Genomic DNA, 19,633 nt, shown 5'->3' with positions numbered 1-19,633 from the left:
GTGACTAGGAAGTAAGTGAAGAAGAGATTGTTGGGAGGAGAGACCAGAAAGGTGGAGGAGTCTGGTCCTGTGGGGCCTCGCCAGCCATGGGGATGGCACTGGATCCTATTCCGAGAGAAGCGAGAAGTCATCGGACAGTCTTGAGCAGAGCAGTGATATGACCTGACTGACCCAGAGTGGGAGCAGTGCTCAAAAGTCCTCTATTCAGGGTCTAGTACAAAGGAGAGCCATCAGGATCTGCTAATGTCCCCAACCGAGAGAGAGGAGTTCCATTTATTGGCTGAGTCAGTAGCTCATGCCTATAATCCTAGCACTTTGGGAGGCCAAGGCGGAAGGATCACTTGAGCCCAGGAGTTTGAGTTGAAGTGAGCTACCATGACACCACTGCACTCTAGCTGGGGCAACAGAGCAAGACTCTGTCTAAAAGAAAAAAAAATCCCATTTACTGAGGTGGGAAGGATAAGATGCGGTGGGGGAGGATGCATGGAACCACGACATGAGTTCAGTTTTGCATTTCTTCATCCAAGGTGGCTTTGGGACACCCCAGGGGTGGTGCCTGGAGTTTGAGGAGAGATTGGAACTGGAGATACAAATTTGGAAGTCACCCGCACATAATTTTAGAGCTGTGGGGCTAGATGAGATTCCCTGGGAAATGAGTATAGCTGGAAAAGAGGTCCAAGAACTAAGCCCCCAAATATTCTGATGTTTAGGAGTCAGGAAGACACAGAAGGTGCGGCAAAGGAGACAGGAGACATTGGTGAGGTAGGAGAACCAAGAGAAAGTGGTGACCGGGAAGCCAAGGAGTGAGTAATCACCGAGTCACTGAGATGAGAACCGAGGAATTGAATCAGAGTTCCAAGCCTCAGTCTGCAGAGCCCTCGGCCTCACAGAGGTGCTGAGGGGTCCCTGCAGGAGTGGGTGCGGGCGAATGTGGTGGGGGTTGGGACAGGGCTTAGCCAGTAAGGTCCCAGGCCTCTCTCTCTGCTTCGACCAGATCTGCTCCACTTTTATCTTTTGGAGTTTCCATGTGAGATTCCTTTGAAGAAAGGATTCTCCTATTTAAAACACAAAACTTTGAAAACTGTTAGAGCACATTCTGCCACTGGGGAGGGGCAGATGTGGAGAGGGCCCCTCTGTGCAGGGCAGCCCCAGGGAAAGTCTAAAGCTGAGGGTGAAAACCATAGAGCAGATATTTCTGAGGCCTGTGTCAACTTGAAAGCACTTGGATTCTACCCTCTAGGTCCCAGCCCCTGTACAACAATCTCAGCTCAGGCTCCATCCACCCCGTGCTGTGGTCTGATAATGACCTTGACAGAGACCTGTGACCTGGCTGGCCATCACACATTGGCCTGATAACATTTATGTGCCTCTGGGGAGTGGTGTAAGACGTTTATATTTGATCAAAGTGCTGCCTTGAACTCTTTGACTTTGAAGAGAACTGCTGGACTGAAACATTCACAGTGAGTGAGTCAGAAAACCCTTCCTTCCTCTGCCAACCCTGATCACCAGCTTCACAGTGTGCCCGGCCTCAGGCAGTGTCTGGTCAAGGTCTCATCCATCACTGCCAGCCTCCTACTAGCAGAGAATTTTGCTTCTCTTGTTCAATTCCTAAGTATCCTAAATTTTTCTTGGTTCTTTATATACTGTAATCCCTCTGCCTTCTCTCAAGGTAAAATGTTAACAATTTAAATACCCAAAAGTGTTCTTCTTCCCTTAGATGAAACTTTCTAAGCTCCATCAACTTGTATATAGGTCTGGGGAAGAAATAGAATGATCTGAAGAAAATCTGAGCTTAGGTGAAGTAACTTTCTTTTCCTTTAACAAACTCTCATTTCCAATGCAGGATCCAACTGCGTGGAAATGGAGCATGAGTGGCTGAATTTAGAAATCTTCTAATCTAGATTTTTAAAGCCTGAGGCATAGTCTATAACTCCTGCGTTTTTCTTCCACGACTTTGACCCTATAGTTTATGAGCTGTGATGAAGGACCAAGTACATCTCCATTCTAAGAGAACATTGTAACTCCACATGGTACATAAGAGAAGAGAAAAGGCAGTGTGGTACCATGCCTTAAGATCATGCATGCACACCCAACTAGCTTACCTACTGCAGTGGATATTTGTTGCTCTCTTTTGTGCAACATCCTTTCTCTAGACCTGCCTTTGGGGAGTCATCTTTGCCCCACCATCATTCCTGTGGTTTGGTGAGGCTGACCCTTCCCCCCACTATAGGGATGGACACGAGACTGTACCCAATCAGAGCATTCCGTTTGCCAGCCCAGAGATGAATTGGCAAAGGTCACAAAACCAATGGCAATCAGACCTAGAACTTTGTGGAACTGTTGCACAGGGGATAGGTAGTCTCCCTTCGCTAAAACTGGAGTTATGGGGTATGAACCTGGGGCTATTAGCATCCATCTTGCCCCCAGGAGGAAGTGCTGAACTAAATTTAGAGCCTACCTAGAGGAGGGCAGAGCAGATGGACAAGAAGAGATAGGGTTCTGGAGTCAGCTGTGCCTGAAGTCAGAGATGTGAAATATATTTCCTTTTTCGCTCAGGTAAATTTGAATTGGGTTTTCTGTCACTTGCAACCAAACAAATCTTACATGATTCATCCTCTCTCGATCTTGACAACTGAACCTTTAAAATGAGGATGTCAAAAACTAGTCAGTGTTTCTCAGTGGAGGCACTACTGGCATTCAAGGTAGGACAATTCATATTGTGCAAACTGTCCTGAAACTTCATTTTTGCCCCTCCCTCTAAATGCCAGAAGCACCCCTCAGTCCTTGTGGCAACAAAGCATCCACCACCCATTCCACTGCATAGACCACAAACACACACACACACACACACACACACACACACACACACACACACGCACGCGCACACACACGCACACACTTCCAAATGCCCCCTGGGGAGTAGTAGTACCTCCAGCTGTAAACCAGTAAAGTAGAAAATCTCTAAGATCCCTTCTAACTGAGCTGAAATTAGCCAAGTCATGTATCAGAAATTAAGTTCTCTAGAGTCTAGGCTTTGCATCGACTGAAGACAATTTATTCTCTGTGTTCACTTCTTTGTAAAATGAAGACACTAACATATAGCTACATGGGTCAATCTATCAAAGGATTATCACGATAAATTCCATAATTTGAAATAATTCTAATATAACCTACAGTGGATCCTTAACATTCCCAAGGAAAATATCCTAAATGCTTTTGAATGGCATTGTTGCATATAATTTGCCCCATTAAATAGACAGTAAAAAAAAACAGAAATTATAAAGTGATGCCCTAATTTGTCTATTAGTGATTAAAATAAGGATTAAAATCATTTATAAAACTACTCCCTGAAGCCGTCATTTTTCTAGATCTCTTTAATTACATCTCCAGCAGAAGCAGTTGGCTGCCGGGGGAGGGTCATTTTTCCAAAGCAATGGGGTATGTCACTTCCCAAGTGCTGCTGCAAGGATGACTAGAGAACAGTGAAATTGATGGCTGGTGGTCAGCTATGCTCATCCACTTCTCCATGCCAGTATCTTAGCTCCTGTAATTTCCTACATGTCATTCTTTGTTAGCCAAAACCACAAATGTTAAGTCCAAGAATGCCAAGGACCTTCTGTACCATGCAGTGCTAAGTTAGTATAAAAGAATGAAGTTTTAGTGCTGTTTATAATTTATCAGTTTTTAAATGGATTTCTTATGTTACCTTTGTGATCTTTGAGAATTTGGTCTTTTTGCTTTAAGTCATGGTGTTTTCCCTTCTTGGCAATTTTGTGATCTTCATGTTAATTCTCAAATGGTCTGAACTCTCCACTGGCAAATTTAGATGTGTCAGGAGAGTGGGCCATGTTCCATGTGTTGCCTTTGAAATATGAGCACAGTAAGATGACTTCACTTTGCGTGAGTACACCAACCAAATTCAGGCTGGGAAATACAGCCACGACACAGACAGTCTTTTCATCCCGGCTCTCTTCAAAACTGTCATAAATTATTGCTGTTGTATGTATTGCCAGGAGCCTGGGGCCAATTTTCATGTTTATAAGGATGTGCGGGATATCTTATACCACACTACAGACTCAACTAGCTAACGTCTCCTCTCCACCTGAGCCCTTCCGTGGCACAAGCAGTGGCTTTACCCCTTGCAACAAAGCAGTAATTTCACGATTTGAAGGCTGAAAAAGATGTACCACAGAGGTCAGAGAAGTGGTAGAGAAGGGGGAAGTAAAGGGAGGCAGTTAAACCACTTCAGGCTGCACAGAGAGTGGCCCTGAAACTGAGAGTAAAATCTCAATCTTTGGTGCATTCATCTTTGACGCCAAAAGTTGATGGGAAGACTGGCTGTGAAAGCAGAACCCCATGCCTTCATGAATAGAAAATTCAAGTAATTTCCCCAAATTTCCTACATTAGCTTTGCTTGAAACTACTGCGGTTGCCCTGAATAGTCTCCCTCATCTTCTCTTTATTTCCTTTATCCCCCCATCTTCAGTCCTCAGATTTAGGTCTTGCAAAGAAACTGAGAATATGCAGTGACCAAGCCTCATGTGGGGCTGGGGCTTTCTGTGCATTAAAGGAATGAAAGTGTCTTGAATCTTGTCTGTCCCTCCTTTATGCAAAGTAATCACCTCCAGCTGGGCCCAGTTCGTTGAGCAAACGTTCAGTTTTCACGTGATTTTGCTGCGGCACCATAATGAATGTATTTCTTTGATGGAAGAAAGACGCTTCATGAAATAAACTGCTTAAGGATCTGGAGCCGGAGCCGAAACATGGGCTGCTTTGTTCTTACGACAACTACTTCACCATCTAAAACATGTCTCCATTTTGAAGGCTCTGTCTTTTCTCTTCCAGCCACAACCCTCAAGCTACAATAACAGGCTCATGATTTTTTTTTAGATGCCAAGGTTATGAATACTCTTTTATGAATATTTTCCTTTGAACTCATTTCTCTCAAAGAAGAAAAATACCCCTATGTGTTTCAGGGTTGACAGTTATAGACAAAATGTACAAATTGTTCTCTTAGGGGCAGTAAAATGCTCCAAAATGCGCATAGAAAAATTCCAAATGCAACATACTGTTATGGAACACTGTCTTTGCAGCTATAATTTTTAAAAACTAATATTTCTGACCAGCATGAATTATGTAGAACATATTTCAGAGATTAATATCAAAGTTAATACCTTAAAATGTCTTCCTTTATGACATCAGGATTGCCTTTCCCATATTAGTTCAAACCCTTAGTGAATAGAAGAATAGACTTCAATAAAGAATTCTGTAAAGAAAACCTTTATTGAATTAAGCTGCTTATGTTTTTGTTTTTCCTTTTATCCCATTTCAACATATCCACCAACCTCCTCTAAAAGTAATCCAACTAATGTCAACTCAACAGATTATAATAGATCTCCTATTAATTTCATTCTGCCTCAAAAAGAGTTTATCATTTAGGCTCATAATTATGTATGCGGTACTGTCAACTAATGTTTAGGCTCCTTATTAAAACTTCTTTTTATTCTATTTTAATATCATCAGTTAAACCATTTCTTTTCTCGTGTTAAAAAAAAATTGTTTTCTGTGAACTCCTTTCAAATGTTTTCTCTTATCCAAAAGTTAATCCAGAAAATTCAGCTCCCTTTAATCCTGCTTTTTGGCTTAGAGTCTTTGGCCTAGAACCACTCGTGTTGATTTCTGTTATACCCATGCTAATTGCAAAAATAGCCTTTACTATGGCAGAGAAACCATTCGACATTGCCTCTGAAGCCTACATTAGGTGAACTGTGGTAGCAATGATTTAAGAATGCATCCCCAGATTAAGAGACCTACAAAAATTTCCAGATAAAATTGTTGCTTTGCATTTGGCATGAAGAATATTCTGCAAAGTTCTTTTCATGTACAGAAGCAATTCTCTATAGTGGTTCCAAGCATAAGCTTTAGAGCCAGATTGCTTGGGTTCAAATCCCACTGTTGCCACGTACTATGTGATCTTGGAGAATACACTTAACTACTCTGAGCATCGTAAAATGAGGTTATTAGTTAAATAAGGCCACCTACCTCATAGAATTATTGTGAGGATTAAGTTGGTAAAAACATATAAAGCATTTATGACTCTGTCTGGTACATAGTTGGCACTCAGTAAGTATTAGCTCTTAATATTACAAACTCATAAAGGCACAATATCCCTTTGTATAACTTTAGAAGCAGATTTGTAAAATATAAAGAAATCCTAGAAAAATCTAATTTTATAAATTTACTAACATGAAATTACAATCTTAAATGTATAACACGTAATATATGTAATTCTGGCTATATTCTTTTATATAATTATCCATAGTCTTCTAGATAAAATTATATTTATCCTTTTCTTACCTGGAAAAGTATGTTTTAGCAAGTAAATTACTTTCCTGATGGCCTTCATTGTCACTGAACTGAAAGCTGCCGCTGCTTCCCCACTCAGCTTGTCTGTCTCACGCTCTACCCAGCCCTAGCACGTGAGCTCAGTGAGTATTTACTAAATGTCTGCTCCGAACACAGAACGCACAGAGAACAGTGGCCCCAACTAACCTCATCCACATGACAGGATCAATTTCCTAATTGTTTAATGGATCAAGTTTGTATTTCTAAATAACTGTTTCCTATTGCCAAAGACAAACTATGAATGCCTGTGTGTTTCCAGAAAACAAATTGCTACCAGTAATCAACCAAACTTAAATATGAGATAATTTACCTACGTAAAAATTATCATAACTGTTGTGCTACTACTATGTTACCTTAATGCTGACTCTAGAGTTCACACTCAACAGTCTTTTTCTGTCTTCATCTCAACCCAAGACCAAAACAGCAAATACATGTCTGGTAATTACATAGTTTAACAGAAAAAATAAAAGCCAAAAAATTGTAATATAGTTTGATTATACCTATACAAGAAAAATCTGCATTAAAAAATAATAAAACAAACACAAGCCGATGTATCCATCACCTAGGATTAGCAAATGTTAATCATGTGGATAAGTATTAATTATGAATAAATACTCCCTTTTTGGTGATAATATTTCATGCTTTTGAGTATATGCAATGAAAAATATGGCAACTTTTCTGGGCTTGAGATCAGTGCTCTTTAGGTTAAATCACTGTAATATTGAGGAGTGAATTGTGCTCTGTTAACTTGCTTGATCAGTCTTTTAAGTAATAAAGGGAAATAAGGAAAGGAAAAAAATAATTTAGATTATATGCTCAATTACAGAAAACATTAAAAAGTATATATATTTGAGAACAAAACTGTCAGATATAATCCTTTTATCTTGTGCCTCTCTATTTGAACAGTTAACAGTATTAATTTGATAGGCTGAATTTATTTATGCATCTATAACCCTGGGGGCCGTAAACTGCTATGTATGGTGGTATAAAAAATTGAATGCTGTTGTGAAAACATTGTTTTTAGTTCTAAAACACTTGTTCAATTCTAAAACAACTTGTTTCCCTTAAATATAACTGACATTCTACAGCAATATATGGATCAAGAGGAAAAAAAAAGTATTAATGGGTATTATTCATTCAACAAATGGTGAATTCATATTCAGTGCTGTTAGCTTGATTTTGGAAAAGTTAAGATAGTTTGGATTAGTCTTGCCTAGTTTTTTGTCATGCTTTAAATAGATGCTTCCTTCAGAAAGAGATCACACTAGCTAAGTTAGTTATGTCAGATAGTTAATAATGCTTCTTTATAGTCTTCTGGAGAGCATTATTTATCACCTTTATTATTTTTTCATCCTGGAGCTAATATCAGGATTCTCTGAACTTGTTAGCTTCTGTAAATTTTCCTCACCATTTTTTGAAGGGAGAATTTCCACATGGCTTTGGAAAGTATAGGCTTATTGTCTGATGAAAATCCTTGTATAATGAAGTGAAAAAGTCAGTATCATGCTACCATGAAATTTGTGTTGAAAAATTTAAAAAAAAATCCTTGTTAAAAAAAAGATATTTATTTCTGTTTTCCTTACATGTTCCCTTTTTATCTGTAGATGAAAATTAATGAGCAACTTAGGACACAAAATAATTCTAGGATTCATTGATTTCATATTCACCCACAGAATGAATCTATAGAGTAGAAGTTTCCACACAGCATTTGGCTAGAATCAGATTATTTTAAATGGTGCCTTGACTTTTGAATTTGATGCTAGGAGCAATTACCATAAACTAAATCAGAATATTACAAATGAAGATATTCTGACACAAAGACTTGTATGATTTTGTTTAGATTATCAACGGTTGATTCATCCAAATTTTCTTCATTGTCATCCATGGTGTGCCAGACCTCAGGGAAAGGAGATGGTATCAGATGCAGAACTGGAACACCTAAAACAAAAAGAAGTGACTTATAATTATGTACATATTTCCAGTGAGTAAAATAGAAAGTATCATTCTTCAAGCAGAGGGAGCTCTGCACCACCTAAAGACAGCTGATAATTCATCACCTTCTATGCACTTCCTTATAGCTTACCCTTGTACTTCAAAATCATTCATCCATTTAACAAATATTAACTCAGTAAATAATTATAGAGCACTCACTATATACCAGTTCCTGTTCTAGGAGCTGAGGTTTCATCAGAGAAAAGGCAAAGCCATGCCCATATAGAGCTTACAATCCAGTAGAGAAAGAATTAAGTAAACAAACATAAAACATAATTATTAAAGATGATAAGGCTTATTGAGAATAATAAAACAAGATAAGGGAATAGAGAACAAGGGGCAGGCAGCAGGACCAAGAGAAGGAGTATTTAAAGTTAGGGAAGGGCCTCCTTGAGAAGCTAATATTTATTTTTTTTATCTTATTTATTTATTTATTTACTGGACACAAGATCTCACTTTGTTGCCCAGACATGAGGGCAGTGGCATGATCACAGCTCACTGCAACCTCAAATTCCTGGGCACAAGCGATCCTCCCACCTCAGCCTCCTGAGTAGCTGGGACTACAGGTGAGCACCACCACACCCAGCTAATTTTTCTATTTTTTGTATAGATGGGGTCTCAATATGTTGTTCAAGCTGGTCTTGAACTACTGACCTCAAGTGATCCTCCTGCCTTGGCCTCCCAAAGTACTAGGATTACAGGCATGAGCCACCACACCCAGCTGGAGAATTAACATTTAAATAGAGACACACCAAAGGGAAAGGAGGCCATGTGGAGATCAGGGATGAGCATTCCAGGCATCGGCATTAGCAAGTGCAAAGGTCATGAGCTAGGAGTGTGCTTGGCCTGCTTAAAGAACCACAAGAAGGCCAGTGTGGGTAGATTAGAACAGCAGTGGGAGAGAGAGGTAAGTGGTGATATTGAAGAGAGAGAACAGAGTCAGAAACTGGAGACCCTTGTAGGTCATGGTAAAGACTTTGGGTCTTATTCTATGTGATGGACTTAAAGCCACTAAAGCTTTCAAACAGGAAAGTGGCTTTTGATTTACAGTTTTAAAGAGATGGCTTTAGCTCCTACACAGAGAATAGAGAAGAAAGAACAAAAGCTGGAGGCCAATTGGGAGGCTACTGCAGGAGTCCTTAGGTTGATTTAGGTGCCTACCAAGGATATTGCTTCCTTATTGACCAGAAAATGCCAGAGTTACACAAAGTGTAAGAATACAATCTAACTCTATGAAAGGGAAGGCAGGATGTCAGTGGGGTGCAAGCTTTCACAAATATTCTAGGTGTAGGAAAAAAATAAGGGTGTCCTCAAGGATTTAGAATGACTTTTATGAGGAAATGGAAGCCATGATGGATGCCTTCACATGATGGATGATTTAATTAATTGATTTATTAAATTTAATGGTTCTTCAAACTTCCAGATTGTTGCAAAACAGGGAATAGGAATTATCATTAAGTTCCAGTGCTGCATCCCAGTATTATACTTAGATACCACCTTGAAAATCTAAAACTGAATGTGTGTAAGATGTGGATGTAGAACCAGGGAAAGGGGAGAATTAAGGATGACTCCAAGGAGTCTGGCCTGAGCAACTGGATAAATGTAGAACGTCTACCGAGATGGACAAGACTGGAGGAGGGGCACTCACTTTCGGGCCCATCGTTCCTTCATATCAATGAACAACGCTGAGCTCTGCCATTTCATCTGATAACCTGAAGGAGTGACCTGGTAAGGTGATGTTAAAGCTTAAAAGGTTGTATCTGAAATGTTGCATCTTAAATGTTGCACCTGGTGTCAATAAAGATCAGGTGAGGGAATGTCTGGACTTCTTCCCTCCCATTCAATTTGGTTTAAGCATCTGACTTCTAGTTTACAGGCATATGATCAGAAGACACATATTGGTGAAAGCTTATTTATAGCACAACATATACAGTTCTGTTTTAAAGAAAGGTACTCATTCAAATTAATTTTATTGTCTTTTAAATCATTTAGAATAGTTTTCAATTGGTTCAGATTGTTAATATCTGAATTTGACACAATCTTTAAAGATGGATGGTCTTAGTGATTCAAAGTGCACCAATTCTTACTCATGTTTAATTTCCTTCTCAAATGTATGCAGCAACTAGAGACCTGGAGAGTTTCACTGCTGAAGTGAGAGGTATCTGATGGCACCAGAAAGCTAAATAAGGTTTGGAAATGAGCCAAGCCTGAAAAAAAATTGATCTACTCTTTGAAGAGTGGATATGTGGGCAGGGCACATTGGCTCATGCCTGTAATGATAGCACTCTGGGAGGCCAAGATGGGAGGATTGCTTAGCTCAGGAGTTCAAGACCAGCCTGAGCAAGAGTGAGATGCTGTCTCTACCAAAAATAAAAAATTTAGCCAGGCATTGTGGTGCATGCCTCTAACCCCAGCTAGCTGGGAGGCTGATGCAAGAGGATAGTTTGACCCCAGGAGTTTGAGGTTGAAGTGAGCTATGATGACACCACTGCACTCTACCTGGGGCAACAGAGCAAGACTGTGTCCGCCCCCCCCAAAAAAAAGAGCAAATAGGTGACATGTAGTCTTGGAATTTCGAAATGCACATAAAATACTATAAATATGATAGTTTAAAAAAGTGAACACACACACACACACACACACACACACACACACACAAAATACCTCTTCTTAAAAATGGAATATGGTCATCCTGAATCACACCTCCAAGACCATAATTCCGGAAATACTGCCTCTCCGAAGAGTGATCCTTGAGCACACCCAATTCATGAAGTTCATGTTCTGTAGATGACAATTATACAGCAGATGAACATCTGTTTTTATCTGATCAAAACTCAGAATGTATCCTTCTTTGAGGAGTTTGAAATCTTAGCATACTTGGCCATAATTCTTAAAAGATTATGCAACAGTGAGTATGGCCACACCTATGACAATAAACATCTGGGTTGAATTTGGGTGTGTACATTTTGAAGTAAGAGGAGAGAAGAATCACACATGGCTCTAGCCCTACAGGTGAGAACCTCCTTAGAAGTAGAAACTCAACAGAACAATGGAGAGATAGAGAATGAGAAAACCAGAGGGAAATGGGGGAAAAACACAGGTGTAGATGCCTCTAAGGCGAAGATGCTGCACGAAGAATCCCTTAAGATGAGACATGGGGCTTAAAAGGGAAATACTGAAACATAATAGGTATATTAAGGTATAGCTATACGTGATACACAACCATAATTGTATATCAAGTGACCACTGTATAGGAAAGGGATACCTATTGTGACCTACATCAGTGGTTCTCAAAGTGTGATCCCTGACCAACATCAGCATCACCTGGGAGCTTATTAGAAATGCAAATTATTTGGTGCCATTTCAGACTTATGGACATTCTTGGGGTAGAGCCCAGCATTCAGTGTTAACAAGCCTTCCAGGTAATTCTGAGGCACACTAAAGTTTGAGACCCACTGGCCTGCATAACCCCTGTGTTATACATTACAAGATGACAAATGATCACATGAATATTATAATACAACCAAGTGGAACTAGGATAGCTGTTTATTTTTTTAATTGCTAAATTTAAAGGGTGAAACTGGACCAACTACTAAGCAAGCATATGTATTAATAATATGATTATAGGAACAGTGAGAAAGCTCTAACCACCACCAAAAACAACATTCTCGTCTATTTATTGATACCTACAATTCCTTTACCATAGCATACAACTTTTTCTTACACAATTATAGATATGGTTTGAAATGTAAATACCAGTAGGCAGGGCAGCACAATGGGTTAAAATTGCATTAAAATTGCAGTAAAAGTGTTATTGATAGAAAATATTTTCTGTCTCTTTAAACTATCCCCCACTCCTTTTTGAGAACTCAAACCTGCACCCCTGCCTCAGGCCACCTGTTGGGAGGGGCGGAGGAATGTCCTTTGTCCTTTGTGCTATAGGAGGCGGCTCAGCTGAAACCCGCCAGGCAGAGGTCTGAGTGAAGGTCAGGAAATGGGACAGATCAGAATCATTGACTGCAGTTGAACAGCAATTGTTTGTAGCTGAATGGCCTCCCTTTAAAAGCTTTGTATTTCTGCTTATGTATGGGAATTTGGATTTTGAGATAGAAGTCTGCCATTTTCCCCCTTTGCAAGCAAAGTAATAAACTTCTCTTTCCTTCTCCTCAAACCACTTATTCATGTTCTTCTGATGCACCCTCCAGGACAAGTGCCGAGCTTTCAGTAACAGTCTGGCCTAATCTACTGCCATTCATTTGACTCTAAATCTTCTTTTAAACAGCTCTTGAAGGATCTGGCTTTCTCTTCATTCTGATCTCTTACTTCTTTGGAAAATTGGCAGAGATTATACTAGATTTAAAGGACAATAATGCCTGGATAAGGCAGAAAATAGAAGATGACAAAGACTGATGGAAAAGAAAGAAAAATTAAAGGATATCTTTTGGTATCATTATAAGAACATAACATTCATCATTAGCCAACATGCTTTGCTGAGTAAAGTTTTCCCTAGAATGCCTTCCATATGCTTCAAACAGAACTCTAGGAAAATATTCCGAAACCATTTCTCAGGGTATGGAAACTGAAATGTAGTATTGTATGTTTCCACTTCAAAATATAGTTTCATGCAGGAAAATAAACTGGGCCTACTTAAAGAAGATGAATAAGAATAATAAATCAATAAAGCAAGAAAAAAAGCCAGTAAAGTATATTACATATTAAACTCAAACACCTTAATTATAAATTTTGAATTTTAAAATGTAGTATCTGTCAATAGGAAGAAACTATATTTTACTCTTTAATAACAGTGGTACTTACCAATTGCTTGAAGTCTATGAAACCATCTGGCAGAGTTTGGAAAAAAATTGGGAAATGTTGGGTTTGGAGCTCCAATTAAATCCAATAAGACCAATAAATCCTAAAGAAGAAAAAATATTGTTTGATCACTGTCACCAAAGAATATTTCCTATTTATCAACAGGGAAAAACAATCAGTGAAAACTAACTGCATATCAGAAAATGAGAATAATATGGGGAGTTGCATAAATGAACAAAAGATTTAATAACATATGTTAATCATTTTAGCAAACTTTTTAAATCTCACTTATGCAATGTGGACAAATGGCAAAGTGTTGATTCTTTGTGTATGTAACTCCAAAAGCACATCATTAAGAATAAATTAGAAAGAGGATATCTGGATAAATATTTCATAGATTTAAAAAGAATATATTTACTTTATTTTCAGATGGGAGTCCACACCTGTCTGATCTTCTGTTCTATTCCAATTAGCCATTTTTTCCTTAATCTGTAATGACACAACTCCCAAAAGAGAAGACTTGGATAGTAACTAGTTACTAATCAAGCAGCATCTATAAAATTCCTTGTATAGGAGATATATGACATTGTGTCTATGGATCTCCATTTTCTTATATATCAAATGAGGAGCTCAAACTAGCTGATCTCTAAAAGGTTCCTTCTGGTTATAACCCTCTGTAGTTCCTCTGTAGTTAAACCAGTGTTTCTTAACTTGTTTGAGTCATAAAACAAACAGCAGGCTTGAGGACTCCCTGAACACTATCCCCCAGATTAAGGCTCCCTGATTTCTATAAGTGAAATAATGTGGGGGTAAATATCTAGCATAGATCCTGGCACATAGTAGATAAATATTTCAGAGTCTATGATTCTAAAGACATAGTATGTATAAATTCATGAATGATAAATATATCCACTTTAAGAAAATTAGGCTTGTTTGAAATAGGAACATATGCATGAGGTTGGATAGGCTACTAAGAGTTTGTTTCTGGGGGGAAAAATGGCCTTAACCGTCGCTGTGGATTCATATATTTGGACTGATAAATAAATAACTTTGTTCAGCAGCCAGGTTCTCTGAACCCTTTTAAGCCACTTGGGCACACATGAATGAATGAGGTGCTGACCACATTCCCCTGACCACTAGGAGCTGCCACTGGGCAACAGGAAGGAGAGAGTGCCAGTAGGAGGTGTGTTAGAGTCACAGAAGACACTGAACATGGCCACGTGCACTTACAGGGTGAAGGTCAGTGATAGGCAAAGAGCAGGAAAGAGAGGAAGGGTTGGGAAAGAGCAGTCAGTTCACGGATGGGGGGTCAGGCATGGATGGAGGCACTGGGAAGAATGAAGTCTCAAGAGCAGCATGAGGTTCCACCCTGGGGTTAATGAGGACTTGGGAACTCAGTAAAGATCAAATATAGGAAGAGAGTCAGAGCAGGGAGAGGACTCAGGGGTGGGTATGGATTGTGGGTCCAGGAATGGGGAAGTAAGCAAGGCTGTGTGTCATACCCATTACTTAGTAATAATAGCAGGGTTTTAAGGCAGCATCAAAATGCCCCCACCCCCGTGTCAAAAATGCCACATCAAAACCAACACACCAAAATGTCATACACACTCTGGGGTTACTATAATGTTGTGAAGCCACCGAGGAAATTCTTCACTCCCACCCCCTCTTATTGCACTTCCCAGGACCTCATGCTCCTCAGACTTTAAAAACGCCTCTGAGAAGGGGTTTGCTCTCTTTACCTCTATGCAGTACTGGGGGAATGTGCTCCCATTGGACCCAAATGCATCTGATGTTTCCTTAATCTGATTTTTTACATCATTTTAATTAAGCTCAAACATGGCTTCTAACCCAGAGTCATTCTTTTTAGCTCTGGGATTCCTCAAAAACTCAATGCCTGCCAAGGGATGTTCTATTATAAACACTCTGCTCCAAGGATGCCATGGCATTTTTAGGTCTTTATTGGCTTTAGCAACCTCTTCCCTGGAGGCAGAGCCTGCAGCTGCAACGCCATGGAAATTACACAGACTAACCATGCCATGCAGTTGGTTGGTGTCTCTTGCTCCTGGTGGGTGTGGGGTCGATGCCATCTTTGCAGCTAAGTGTCGAGACCCATAAAGAGAATCTTGAGGAGACCAGTGAAGAAAAGCCTCTTCCCCGTCAAAGAAAATCAGCTGGAGTGAAAGATCTGGCTTGGAGTCTGAAACGTTCTGGTAAAAAGAACAATAAAAAGATAGCAAAAATGCTGTGATGATTAAAAAATAGCACACTTTCCTATTAACTGGGCAAAAAAGATAGATGTGCCATGAAGAAAGGAAGATACCCAAGCAAGTGAAACTGTGCCAACATTTATTTCTCACCACTTCCTCACCAAAAATCATCATACCTCCCAGCATCTTCACCCATATATATCACCTTCTCCCACTTCCTCTGAAAATAGGAGTCTTACAATTTTTTCTTACTCATCAGAGAACTTTGAAACTACAAAATTGCTATGATGGGATGAACAATGTGATATGCCACCCAGTTCCTCTGCAGGAGGGTGTGATGTCCTAGCTGCTGGGAAAGCTGTTAGCCACTTTAGGAACTGCCTTGGCTGCTTCTCCTAGGAGTGTCACATATCCCATGGCTGGCCTACATAGGTCCTGGGGACTCTCTAAAGGGCCACTGTACCTCCAGAGTTCCCCAGGGGTTGGCTGAGGCTGTTGTTGATCCTACATTGCAGCTCAGCTTCTCCCTCTGCCCAATCCCATTTCTTTCCCCTTCCTGCCACCAGTGTTGATCCAAGGCCACTCCCTAATAAACGACCTGAATGCTAAACTCCATGTCTGAGTGCACTTCCTAGGGAATCCACCCTAAAACAACTGCAACTCCTTCTTGCTTCTCACCTTATTTAAGTCTTCATTTCAGACTTAAATCTCCCCTAGGAGCTTCAGAGACACAAAGAATAATAATTTTAGCCTTTCCCTTGAAAGAGCCTACATATACTTCATTTCAGTCAGGGAGAGATAAAACAAATACATGAGTATGGCAAAACGTGCCAAGGGCCACAAATGTCACATAAAAGTCCTCTGGAAATTGGATGGAATGAGAAGTGGAATGCTTGAGATGTCAAGAAAGGTGTTATGAAAGAGACAGTATTTGAGCAGAATTAAGAAGGGTGAGTAGGATTCTGATTGATTTTCCACTGTCTAACAACTCTTACCTTTCAGATTAGTCCTGGGACTCTAAGCCCCATAATCCTTCAGTCCCACCAGAAACCCTAATCTATTGCATCTTTCACCTTTTCACAGACCTTCACCCTCACAATGTCCTCACTTCACTCCATGTTTAGCTTAAATTCCAGTCAATCATTCTAATCACTCCCTTGCATACGCCCTCAACGCCCTCGCCTCTCTCTGCCTTGGTCAAACTGTCATGGCAAAAACATAACTTAGGTCCATCTTTCTGCCTACTTTGTGCCTGCACTTGTGCAGCTAAATCTAACTAGAGAAAAATATTTATATATTTTTCTGGTCTTGCTTAAAATATGTGACCACAAACTTCAAATTGGCCTTTCGTGCTGACTGGCAAGTATTTTTGTAGTTCATTCACTCTTGCATCTTCTGGTATTTCATATTCCTCCTTTCTCTAGCACCTCACCCATCCTCACTCCCAACGGATGACCTTGATTTCTTCTTGCCATGCTCATATTAGATCCCAGTCTCTCCACTTGTGCACAAAATCCTATTCCCTCCCAGCTGCTCAAGGACACTGTTCTAGCCAATACCATTTCTCTCCTACATCATCAATTTTTCTCTCTGCTGAATAATTCCCATGAGCCTACAAACATGCTCTTGCTTCTCTTACCTTAAAATGTTTGGCCCTACTATCTCCACCAGCTACTGCCCTATTTGTTTATTTTTTGCCCCATCTAGAGCAAAACTCCTTGAGGGAATTGTTTACTCACATTGTCTCCAATTCCCCTTCTTAACCCTGCCCTAGTCAGGCTTTATCTTCACCTTCTTCTGCAACTGCTCTTGTCAAGGGCACCAGTGATGTCTACATTGCTACATCCAATGGTCAACTCTCAATCTCCATCTTTCTTGACTGTGGGCAGCATTTGACATAGTGGACCACTCCCTCCTGGATACAGTTTCTTCATTTGGCTTCTAGAACACTGTATTCCCCCTACCTCAGTCAGCACTGATGGTTCCCTTCATCACCCTTTCCTCTTAGCGCTGGAGAGCACCAGGACTTGCTCCTTCATTCTCTTCTCTGTCCACACTCACTCCATTGATGTCTATTCCTGAGGCTTTAAATTATGTACATACACATACACACACACGATATACACAATATAAACATATACATACACACATGTATATATATATCAACAAAAATTCAAAAAAACTTATTTCCAGCCCTGACCTCACTCCTGATCTCCAAACCTATATATTTGATTGCCAAATGAACATCTCCACCCAGATGTTTACAGACATCTCAAACATAAAGTGTCAAAACTCACCTCCTGATATTCCTCCTGAAATAACCTGCATTACCAACAGTCCCCTTAGCTAGATTGATGGCAACACTACCCTGCAGTTACTCAGACCAAAAACTGCTGGGGTTCTCTCTCTCTCTCTTTCTCTCTCCATATATACACACACATCCCTCAGTCCAGTTCATCCTGCTTCTGCAAACCTATTTCCTACCATTCCTCACCACATGCCTCTCTCTCTCTTTTTTTTTTTTTGAGACAAAGTCTCACTTTGTTGCCCGGGCCAGAGTGAGTGCCATGGCATCAGCCTAGCTCACAGCAACCTCAAACTCCTGGGCTTAAGCGATCCTACTGCCTCAGCCTCCCGAGTAGCTGGGACTACAGGCATGTGCCACCATGCCTGGCTAATTTTTTCTATATATATTCTTAGTTGTCCAGATAATTTTTATTTCTATTTTTAGTAGAAACGGGGTCTCGCTCAGGCTGGTCTCGAACTCCTGACCTCGAGCGATCCACCCACCTCGGCCTCCCAGAGGGCTAGGATTACAGGCGTGAGCCACCTCGCCTGGCCACACATGCCTCTCTTTTTAATTTGCTTTGTCTTCTTTGAGCCTAATTTATCTCTGTGGTCAAACTCTCCAGATACTATAGCACTTTTGCCTCTTGTGAGTCTGTCTGGTTTTGTTTTTATGGACGTACTACTCCTGGAGCCCTCTCCTGCTACCTCCAGCCTGGGCTGGCTCCTAGGCCTGCTGCCCACCTGTTCTCTTAGGTCTCCCCTCACACAATCACCCTAGCAACTTCCTCTGCCTCTCCCATATGGGATTTCCAGTGATCCAAACCCCATGACTCCCTCTTCCATGATTTATTCCTTGATTTTGCTGGAGCATATCTATAAGCAACTTCTAAAAAAGAAACAGTATATGGGAGTGAAAATTGTTTAGACTTATGTCTGAAAATGTCTTCATTCTATTCCTCTATTTGATTTGGCTGGGTATGAGGATTCTAGGTTGCAAATTATTTTTATTTAAAATATTTAAGGCATGATTTCATTGCATTGTTTTCTAACTTCCAAGGTTTCTATTGAGAAGTCCAATGCCATTCTCGAAAAAAATAATAGTTTTTTTGTTGTGTTTTGTTTTGGTTTTGTTTTTTGGAGACAAGGTCTTGCCCTATCACCCAGGCTAGAGTGCAGTGGCATCATCATAACTCACTGCAACCTCCAACTCCTAGGCTCAAGCCATCCTCCTGCCTCAGCCTCCCGAGTAGCTGAGACTACAGGCAGATGTCACACACTAGGCTATTTTTTTCTATTTTTTGTGGAGAGAGGGTCTCACTCTTGCTCAGGCTGATCTGAAACTCCTGGCCTCAAGCAACCCTCCCACCTCAGCGTCTCAAAGTGCTAGGATTACAGGCATGAGCCATTGCACCTGGCCTCTCAATAGTTTTTATATGACCTATTGGAATTCTTGGAATGAATCTCCAGAAGTAATAATCATCTCTTTTTTATCGTTGTTCCTCTCTCAAGAAAAGTGATTTCTTCACCTATTTTACTGATTTTTTTAAAATTTTGAAAACAGAATTTTTAATTTCCAAGAGCTCTTTCTTATTCTGTGATTGTTCTGTTATTGTAGCATTCTGTTTTTGTTTCATTGATAAAACTTCTCTTATCTCTGTAAGGATATTAAAAATTGTGTCCTTTAAGTTATCTTCAGCTCCTTGTACTGTATTTCCTCCCACCTCGTTTTTCAATTTTTACTATTTGTTTTGCTTTCTTCCAGTCAGTGTTTTCACTGAGGATCACCAAATGTCACTGTCTGGTTTTTTTCTGTGGGGTGATTCACATTCTCTGGAGAAGTCTCCTCCAGTTTCCCATCTAATGGGTATACACTGGCAGTTGGCTTTCTGGTGCTGGAGATTTCACTGTTCAATGTGTTGACTTTAGGC

The 19,633-nt window shown here is 40.2% G+C and overlaps 1 protein-coding gene across 2 annotated transcripts in view; it reads right to left on the bottom strand.

Moving 5' to 3' along the window:
• Positions 1-7,954: 7,954 nt before the first annotated feature.
• Positions 7,955-19,633, bottom strand: part of QPCT (glutaminyl-peptide cyclotransferase) — a 30,223-nt gene continuing 18,544 nt past the window's right edge. The window contains exons 4-7 of one of the 2 annotated variants that reach the window (XM_045549417.1): positions 15,240-15,416; positions 13,213-13,312; positions 11,062-11,178; positions 7,955-8,343 (exon numbers count right to left, since the gene is read on the bottom strand). In XM_045549417.1, the coding sequence (XP_045405373.1) occupies positions 8,198-8,343; positions 11,062-11,178; positions 13,213-13,312; positions 15,240-15,416 (540 nt within the window). In that variant the 3' untranslated portion in view covers positions 7,955-8,197. The remainder of the gene's footprint in view (positions 8,344-11,061; positions 11,179-13,212; positions 13,313-15,239; positions 15,417-19,633) is intronic. The other variant, XM_045549418.1, reaches the window with a different exon arrangement.

Source organism: Lemur catta, chromosome 4, assembly GCF_020740605.2.
Source record: "Lemur catta isolate mLemCat1 chromosome 4, mLemCat1.pri, whole genome shotgun sequence".
Taxonomy (NCBI): Eukaryota; Metazoa; Chordata; class Mammalia; order Primates; family Lemuridae; genus Lemur; species Lemur catta.
Note: the sequence above shows the minus strand (reverse complement) of the source record. Positions and strands in the feature narration are given on the sequence as shown.